This window comes from Pteropus vampyrus, unplaced genomic scaffold (assembly GCF_000151845.1).
Source record: "Pteropus vampyrus isolate Shadow unplaced genomic scaffold, Pvam_2.0 Scaffold400, whole genome shotgun sequence".
Classification (NCBI taxonomy): domain Eukaryota; kingdom Metazoa; phylum Chordata; class Mammalia; order Chiroptera; family Pteropodidae; genus Pteropus; species Pteropus vampyrus.
In genome coordinates, this window is record NW_011889181.1 from 56,063 (window position 1) to 66,084 (window position 10,022).

General features: G+C 39.7%; 1 protein-coding gene across 1 annotated transcript in view; it reads right to left on the reverse strand.

Annotated features, from left to right (window-relative positions):
* Nucleotides 1-9,798: 9,798 nt before the first annotated feature.
* Nucleotides 9,799-10,022, reverse strand: part of IL7R (interleukin 7 receptor) — an 82,256-nt gene continuing 82,032 nt past the window's right edge. Inside the window, exon 14 of the mRNA XM_023523670.1 lies at nt 9,799-9,891. Coding sequence (XP_023379438.1) covers nt 9,799-9,891 — 93 coding nt within the window. The remainder of the gene's footprint in view (nt 9,892-10,022) is intronic.

A 10,022-nucleotide genomic window follows, 5' to 3' on the forward strand; every position in this document is an offset into this window, starting at 1 on the left:
AATAGAAATTAATTAAAATAAGATCTGTAAAGCAATTAGAGCCAGGTTGATATATGCAGATGTAGAATAAACATGAGATGTCTTCCTTGGCCATTAACAAAAATTTGAATATTTTAATTCTAATCCCCACCCATGTACCCAGTCTTTCTCCACCTCCTTTTAGATGGTCCATTTCTAGGTGAGAGAATTCATTTGTTTTTATGACTGATTGTAGCTCTCTAAGTGCTTCTGTCCCAATTTGGGGACCATATGAGATCATGCATTGGCCTCGATTTCTATCATTGAATCTTGAGTTGCTTTGCCTATGGTTTAGGGAGGACTTGGTTTGCAAATAGATTTAAAATGACATTTTGGGGTCATTTTAAAAGTTAGTGTGAGACTGAAGGCCATTTGTTGAACGGGAGAGCCAGTTCAAAGTGTTTCTGTGGTTGAAATTTGAGGCTGGGCTGTGCTCTCTGATTTTATGTGGGACATCTTGCTTTGTGAGTGGGCAGACCGTATCAATAAGCATTTGCCTGGTGAAATGTTCATCTCTTCCTTCCCTGCCATTGGCCAATAATGTTGAAGTTCCCACCAGCACAAGGAGGTTGGCGTGCTATAGCCTAGGATCACAGACATACTCCAAACCAGACCGTCCACCTTGACACTTTATGACTCCAAGCGTTCTCCTAACTCTAAGCCTTGGCTTCATATTTTTAATGTGTGAGAATCTCCCCAGGAAAGTCTTCTAAGCAAAGGCAGCCCCAGCTGCTGGAAAACAGATATTGATACCATAGTTCTCATTCTGTGTGTTCTATGTCTGGGCCAGAGATAAACGTGCAGTGACTATGGTGTTGGAGGTAATGGATTCTTTGCCTTGTTTCTCAGGGATAGTCCTCCTTCTTGCCACCTTTCTCCCTGACTGCACTCATTTTATGGTTTGGGGTTGTGGTTTGGGGCAATGGTCTCCTTTAAGATCGTACATGTTTAATTGATTCTGAGCGTACTTGCCATGCTTTGTGTCAATTAATTTGTTTACTTTTTATTTTGCAGACTTAGAGGTCGAGATCAGGATATACATTGACTTAAATATTATGAAAACAGGTGTTTCCAGATGAGAATTATAGCAATCATTAAAGCGGACACCTAGCTTTGTTTGTTGTTGAGCAGCTAAACTCTCACCCTAGTGATAGGCTAGGAAAGATACTTTTTTCTTGGGGATAGAGGCTTCCCCAAAGAAGCTAGCTTGTTTTGGAAATTAATTATACAGTCTGGTTTTCCACTGAATTTGTTATCTAGGCTTCTGTTGAGGTTGGCAGGCCAAAATATGTCCAGGGTTATGAAAAAATATGCAGAAATAATGTAGAAAACCAGAAGAAATTACGAAGAAATGTATAGAAGAAATATCCATATTTTCTGCAGCTTGTACCTTGCAGATTGTAGCTAGGAGAGGTCCCCGGTTTTCTGGGCATGGTGGGTTTCAGGCCTACTGCTCTAGATAGATTTGTGTCTTTGATTCTGGGTATGACTCATAACTCTGCTTAACTGGGGCCATAAAGGGAGCATGTGATTCTGCACAAGGACAAGGTTGCAGCTATCTGCTCCGTCTTCCCCAGTTGTACTTTGCTTCCTGTCTAATTGGGGCACAAGGCACAATCAGATTTCAGATAACCCATGCCTCACACTGTGTTTGGTCACATTCAGTCACCTCTCTTCTAGCAGACACGGTTCTGGGCCCACAAGCAAGGTTTTCACCAAGGCCTTCTTGCCCTCTGTAAACAAGATCTAACAACCTGGTGGCCAGGGATCATGTCACTGCTGTTCCTAGTCTTACCTTTGATTTCTGGCCTAGTCAGGATTCACTCATTACTAAACTCTACTTCTAGTAGCAGCGGAAAGAGTAGAGAAGGTCCTTTAAAAAAATCACTTGATAATACTTTTCTGGAGATATATTTTTGTTTATTTAACTTACACACAATTTAAGCATTATCCATTTGCAATTTAAAAAGCAAACACTTGGATCAAGAGAAAAAAATACAATAAAAAGTCTCTAAAACAGCTCTTGGGAGCACCCTACCCATTGCACCTGGACTCAGAAAGGCAGCGAGCAAATAAGCCAAAGAAAAGAGGATAAATTAGCATCTTTTTATGAAATAGGAACAATGTATGTAAAAATTCTGAGAATCAGGTTTGGTCAGAACAAGCCACCAATGTCAGCACTGAATCTGGGTTCTAATTCCCCCAAAGGCAAATCTAGACAGGAATAGAGGGGCCCCTGACTCAGCCTCTGGTTCACGTCTGCCTGAATTCCATTTATAATGCAAATGAGAAATGCAAGACCTGTTGAGCTGAATTGTAGATTGGGGCAGAATTCTTTCAGCCAGTCCGCAGGCCTGATTTTCACAGACATTTACACCTTGATAGGATTTCTTTCCAGACACAGATGGAGGTATGGAGGAAGGTGTCTGGCTCTTTCTGGTTTGGGGCAGGTGTAGAGTCTCCTTTTACACCCCAGTAGCAGCTTAGAAGGCAGAGCTGGGCCCCCTCTAAGTAGGCTGTAGGTTGACTTTGCACACATCATGGTTTTAGGTTGAAGATACATCCCATCGATAATTATTTATTGGGCCACTGCAATGTACCAGGTTCTGTTCTAGGATATGGGGGCAGAGCAATGAGCCAGAATAAATGCAAACAGGATCACTGGCTTTCATATCAAACAGACCGCAGTGGTTGAGCGATCAGAGAGTAGGGAAAGTATGGGTATTGCGATTCTCCTCTCGGAGTTTCATCCAGCTTCTGGAGCCAAGACAGTGGGAGTCCTTCATATGGCAGTGTTGGGGACTTATGTAAGACATTTGTTGAATGTAGACAATCTATCAAGACAACTCAAGGAAAGTCTCCCTGTATTCTTGAAGGTAGATAATTGGCCCTTCATTTCTCTTGGACAATGTAAATGCTTCATTGGGCCACAAGAGTACAAGTAGGTAACTATTCAACCCTCATAAGGCTGACTAGTGGTGCAGTTTGTTCTGCTAATGTTTAATCGAGTGGAGAGATTAAATTAACCAAACGGATTCTTAGATGCTGTGTGGGTGCCCTCTGCTCCTCATTTATGAAATGCTATTAACACCCTCTGAGTAGTATATCTTTTTGGAATGAACGCTTATCTCTTTTGGGCATAGAATGAAAAACCTCACAACTTCCAGTTTTTGAGATTAGTCAACAAACATGGATATTACAGGCTGTTTCTTTAAATTAAGACCTTGTTGAAAGAAGCAACAACATTTTAAATATTAGAAATGTTCATAATTCCAGGAAAAACAAACATGCCAAAAAGTCTGATGGACTGTCCTATAATGTTATTTATATTTAATTCATCCTTTTCTAAGTGTGGTTTTACTTCTCCAAGTTGCTTATGTGAAAAGTACATAAGCTTGATTTTTATTGTAATAAAAAATACCCACTAAGTGAATCTCCTAAAATTATGTGTTCTAAAACAGAAGATAGGTGAAATCTGTTGAAAGAAACCTACAGAAATGATTGATAGGGGTTCTGAGAACACTGCTGTGTGAGAAGCTTTCTTCTGCCATCTCAGTCGGTGTGGTGAGAGGTTGTGGTAAAACAGCTCTTCCTCTCTGAGAATAGCATGGCCTTCTTATTTCATTCTCACACCTGCTTCGCCAAAGCCAGTATCATCCCTCAGCAAAACAGAGTGGAAAGTGCCCTTCAGGAGTGAAATCCACTGAAAATAGAAGCAACCAACCAGCAGCTGAGGTTGTGATAACGGACCTTGCAACTACCAGAAAGGTATATTGCATCAGGGGGGAAAAAAAAAATCTCAACATGTAATGGCCTATTTTCTTTTGTTTTCAGTTCTTCTCCTTATTCTTCATAAATGGAATTTATTTATTCATTTTTTTCTCTGGAGTGTTAAATAAATCCTAACAGCCACTGAACACTGCTGACGCAATTTCTGTTTCACTAAAGTTCTTGTGAGCATCATGGATTTCCAGCTGTCACTCCGGCTCCCAACCCTGGAACCGTGCCAAGCAGCTCAAGTTGCAAAGGGCCACACCCAGATGTACACTACGCCACCCATATAACTATCGTTCATCTCCAATATCCTTCTGCTCTAGACCCCCTAGTAAATTTACAAGGAACTCAGAGGTTAAATGCCCAGAATTTGAAGCAAGATTTGAGTATGTAGTTTGTAATCCAGTCATCAGAGACTTGAACAAAATTTTTTTTTTTTTTTTTTTACTGACTTTAACACTTGGCCCTCTGAGACTTGTATTGATTCTGGGAACATCTTGATCTTAAACCTGAAAGGCTTGAGTTGTTGGTCTCCTAGGAACGCTCAGGCCACCTGTGGAACTGGTGATAATCAGTGCTCCGAGAGAGCCTTAGAACAGAATGGGGACATTCAATTGAGAAAAAAATGACAGGTGGCAGAGTGGCTTACTTCTTCCAGGGATATAGTGATCCTTAGAGTATTTCTGCCTTGATGGGATAAACTGTTGTACAAACGCAGGCCATTGTCAAGTGTCAGGCATTACATTAGGAAACCTAGATCGTTCCTTTAGTTTCCAAGGAAACCGGGAAATAAAATACCTTTCACAAGCTTCATACTTAGTCATACTTGAAATCTCATTTGGCAACATCATTCAATATCCATTTACCTATCTTTGAAGTTACAAAGTGAATCTAGTAAATTACCATTAATTCAGGCTCCATTAATTGAGCTCATTTAGGTAGAGTTTGATTGAAAATTTACTTTTGTTTCATCTGTATTAAAAAAAGAAAAAAAATGTTGTTAAGCAAGTCAGTAATTTAAAAAAGATTGTAAAGGCTGTGCCAACTATCTTCGTATAAGTTTTACAGATACTTGGAGACATCTACTTGCATATAAATGTAATTAGTATGCTAGTCATAAAAAGTTCCCATATACCTTTTATTTTTAATTTTTTTTCCCATTTTTAAAAATTAAGTTCTTTTGGAGTAACATTGGTTAATACAATTATATAATTTTCAAGTGTACGTTATCATTTGACATCTGTATATTCTATTGTGTTTACCACCCAAAGTCCAGTTTCCTTCAGCTATCATATATTTGATCCCCTTTACCCACTTCACCCTCACCCTAAACCCTATATTTGACCCCCTTTACCCCGTCTACCTCCCTCTTCCTCCCCGACCCCACTAGTAACCACTCGTCTATAGTCCTCTGGTAACCACTAGCCTATAGTCCATGTCCATGAGTCTCTGTTTGTTTGTCCTGCTCATTTGTTGCTTTTAGGTTTATATCCCACATATAAGTGATATCATGTGATTTTCAACTTTTTCTATCTGACTTATTTCACTTAGCATGATTATCTCGAGGTCCATTCATGTTGTCGCAAATGGCAGTATTTCATCTTTCCTTATGACTGAGTAATATTCCATTGTATATATGTACTACAGCTTCTTTAGCCAATCATTTATCGTAGGGCACTTCAGTTGCCTCCATGTCTTGACACTGAATATTGCTGCTATGAACATCAGTGTGCAAATATCTTTTTGGATATGGGTTTTCAAATCTTTGGGATAAATACCCAGTAGAAGGATTGCTGGATCATATGGTAGATCAATTCTTAGTTTTCTGAGGAGCCTCCATACCGTTTTCCATAGTGGCTGTACCAATTTGCAGTCCCACCAGCAAAGTATGAGTGTTCCTTTTCTCCGCATCCTCTCCAACATGTGTTATTATTTGTCCTGTTGATTATAGCCATTCTAACAGGTGTGAGATGATATCTCATTGTGGTTTTGATTTGCATTTCCCTAATAGCTAGCGATGTTGAGCATCCTTTCATGTATTTGTTGGCTATTTGTATGTCCTCTAGGGAGAAGTGTCTGTTCAGGTCCTCTGCCCATTTTTTGATTGGATCATCCCCTACACCTTTTAAAACAATCCCTGGCTAGTTGTTAGTTGGCATCGCTTTATTTGCATAGCTGTAACACACGCTGTTTTCTAGATAGTGAAGTGTTCGTAGATGTATGCATATGTAAATCTTATCTTGATAGTATTTTAAAATAGAAATTGAATAGAAATTATGCTCAAAAACATGTTAAGGCAGAATTTCCAAGATAGTTATCATATAAATTTAAAATATTTTATTTAGAAAGTTGTACATGCATCTAGTGGTAAGCTATGCATGCATTGAAAGCAAGAACTTGTCTCTCATGGCAATATTTCAGATATCGTTACTAGGAACCAGAGATAGAGTTTTTAAGCTACAAAGTTAGATATAGTTTAATTTATAATACCAACCTTGTCCTTTCTTCACATTATCAGACTGTGCTTTGCTATTAACGTAGTTCTGATTTAATAGAATTTCCTTGATTTCAGGCTTAAAACATTAAGTACTCTTGTAATATAAGACTTCATTTAGGTTTGTATTTCCATTAAAGTGATCCTAAACTATATTTCTTTTTACTAGCTAACATGTTATATATCATGCTTCTTTGAAAGTTTATTTTGTCTGACGGTGTTCTTGGATCATTTAAAAATGTTACTTGTGTGATGTTTCAGTTACAGGTGATGGAAGCTCTTTGAAAATGATAAGGTGCTGTTCAAATTGCACACTCTTGTACTCTTAAAAGAACAAAATGTAATTACTCATAAAACCATTATTCTGACAGCCAAGAATGAGAGTTTAAAAATTTGACATTAATATTCCTTTTCCTACAGGGTTGGACTCCTTCCATCTAGCTGGTCAAGCAAGTTCTCAGAATGCCCAACCTCTGAGTGGTGCTTCTAGGACTGTGGGGAATAATATTACCCTATGGGCTGGTGTTAGGGAACAAGGGAGGTTAAGACGGAGGAGAGAGAGGTGGAACCGAGGGGCTGACTCCTGCTCTTTGTGTCTTGCTCTTAACTTCACAGGAAGCACAGGACCAACCATGAAGCACCAATACACATCCCAGCCAAAGCTGGGAAGTTGGGAGTTTGTGCTCTAGCATCTCCCATAGGGCTAGTCTCTGCACCCTGCTGTAGAATGATAGGCATCACTGTACACCTGGTGCCTGAGCATCATGGGAAGTGCCCCATTCTCTAGTTCTGTCCCTACTTAAGTGTTTGGTCTAAACTCCTTTTCTCTAAAGAGTTTTTACCTGTTCATTTAGCTATTAACTTCTCTACCCTAAAGTATTAATAATAACAGTATGATCATACGAACTACGCTCTAGAGCAGCACTGTCCCATAGAACTTTCTGTGATGCTGGAAACGTTCTGTATTTGCACCTTCCAAGATGTCAGTTACTAGCCATGTATGGCGATTGAGTGGTTGAAAGTGTGGCTGAGGAAATCAATTTTTCATCATTTTTTATTTTAATTAAATTTCAGAAGCCACATGTGACTAGTGGCTATTGTAGTGGGTAGCACAGCTCTAGAGATTTTTATCTTAATGAAAAAAAAGTAATGGTTATGGGGGAGCTATACCTGGCCAGTGGGCAGGTGGGTGTTTGGTGACTCTTGCAAATGTCCCACCTCAGAGAGCCACCTCTGAGGGGAAAGGAAAGCCAGGCTTCCTGACCCACCTGACCCAGCTTGACTGCCAGTGGCAAATCAAATTCATTAGAAAATATTTTGGGAAGAACGTAGCATGCTCTACTATGATTCAACATATTCTGACACCATTTCCTTTTTTTCCCCCTTGCCTTTGATCCCCCTCAGGTTTCAAAAGAAGACTTTTTAAACTACTATGCTGGTGTTAGCGCTTCTATTGACACCGATGCCTATTTCGTTTTAATGATGACAAAATCTTGGAGATTATGACTTTTGTCTGCTAATTCCTTTGGAAATCAGGGACTCCCGGAGGGTGGGATGAGTTTGAAAGAAGTCCAATGCTATAGATCTCGGTAAGGTATAAACTAACGTTTCTGAACGATCTGGAATTGTAAAATCAATAGATCTTCACTCATCTTAATTACCTAGATAAGTTAATTTCCTTAAATGCCTGAGGACATATTTTTAAATTGTAAAGAAAGGAAGAAAAGAAGGAAGAAAGGAAGAAATAAAACCACGAACTGAGACTGGGCAGTAGTTCTTGGGTGAAATAATAAATACACTTCTTGTTATAATTGTTCCTCTTACAGGCATAAACAGAGCTGTTTCCCCACAGCTTCACTTTATAGACTGTCTTTGGAGTCTGTAGCAGGAAGCGATAATAAAAGAATTAAAAGAACATCCATTGTGTAAAAGTTCCTGAGCTCACTTATTTTTAGGTTTCTCTCGGTGAACACTTTATTTTATGCTGAAAATTTATTTTATGCTGAAATTTAGTAACTTTTGGGGGCTAGATTTATATTTGAATTCAGACATTTAAACTCGGCAAATCCCCACACTTGCATGAACAAGGCACATAAGTGCCTCTGGTCAGAAAAGGAAGGTGAGCCCAGCTGGCTGGCTACGATGAAAGCGGGGCTTTCATGGAGTGGCCTCACTTACCCATCAGCCTCTGAGGATGAAAGAGAATGCACAGGGAAAAGGAAGCGCCTGTCGGAAACCTTGGAGGCTTTCTGGAGCTTTAGGGCAACCCAGGGAGGAGGACTTTGCAAGTGTTTTTAGGAACTCATCTTTTGCATCCACTTCTCGGTTCCTCCACGAAGTGGATGATGTCGGGTTTCCTGACCCACTTCTCTTCCTCTAATAACTGCTTCTCGGGTAACAAAAATGGCATAAGTTGATTAACACACATGCCCACAGGCTGTTCCTCTTGGAAAAGGGGTAGAAGTGAGGGTGGGAGAGGAGATGGGAGGCAAAAGCTGTGCTTCTCAAACTTTAAGGAGCACACAAATCACAGGCGGATCTTGTTAAGATGCTAATTCTGATTCACAAGTCTGGGGTGGGGACAGGACGTCAGCCTTTCTAACAAGCTTCTTTATAATGCTGATGCCTCTGGTCTTCAGGTAACACTGAGAGGTGGGTTGCGGGGTAGAGAGATACCAGCTTGTACATTTCTAGTGCATTTGGCATATTATTTGCTTACCTCTGGTTGGCCGTCATAATTTATGATTTTTGACTGCTGGGCCATTCTTTCCTCATCTTTAAACTCATGAAAATATAAAGGAAGTATCAGAGAAAACATAAGTGCCTCCCAGGTACATTTAGAAGAGCACTTCCAAGAGGCCTTGTGTGGTTACATTTCAATTGAAGAATTTCTCATAGACCAAAACTGAGTTCTGCGACCTTTTGGATTCAAAGATCTAAATGTATCAGTCCACTGGGCATATAGGTTCATGTCTTGAGAGACCTACATTGAGCAAGCTCATAGCAACTGATGCTAAAACTGAAATGCTAAACCATTAATTTACCATGGAGAATACAATTCTCATGTTTGCTGAGACCAGATCAGAGAATCTTACCTGGGTCTGAGGATGTAAGAGAATGACAACAAAGCTCTAAGTACAGGGTGGCTTTTAGCCATTTGTTCTCAGATACTGCTAAGCAGTGCAAGAGAACACGTATATAGTATGTTAGGGTAATGATAGCTGCTGTAACAAATAAACCTTTAACTTTTACAAAAGCTCAAACACAATGCAGTAATTCTTCAATTAATGTCGATGATAGGTTCTGTGACTTGAAGCAAAACGATGTATAATGAAGCTTATTTTACCGTAGGCTAATTGATATCAACAAGTGCTAAGTTCCTACAGCATCTCATCAAGGTTATAATGAAAATATGTTGAACGAAACAACGTTATTCTAGGACCTGCTGTATACATTTATTTTTTCTAATGAAACAGTATTATGTATCTGCTGTTCATGGTCAGTGAATAGTTTCACTCCATGTAGTGATTCCGGTTTGCAGGATCCCTCCATCCTGTGGTTCTGCTGTTCTCTAGCGCTTTGTAATCAATGTAATCTCCACGTGGCTGAAGGGGAAGAGGGTATAGAGAAGACTGAAAAGCTTTCTGAAAGGCTTTGGCCTGGAAGTGACACACATCACTTCTGCTTGCATTCCATTTGATGATCACTGGTCACAAGATTACATCTAAATGCAAAG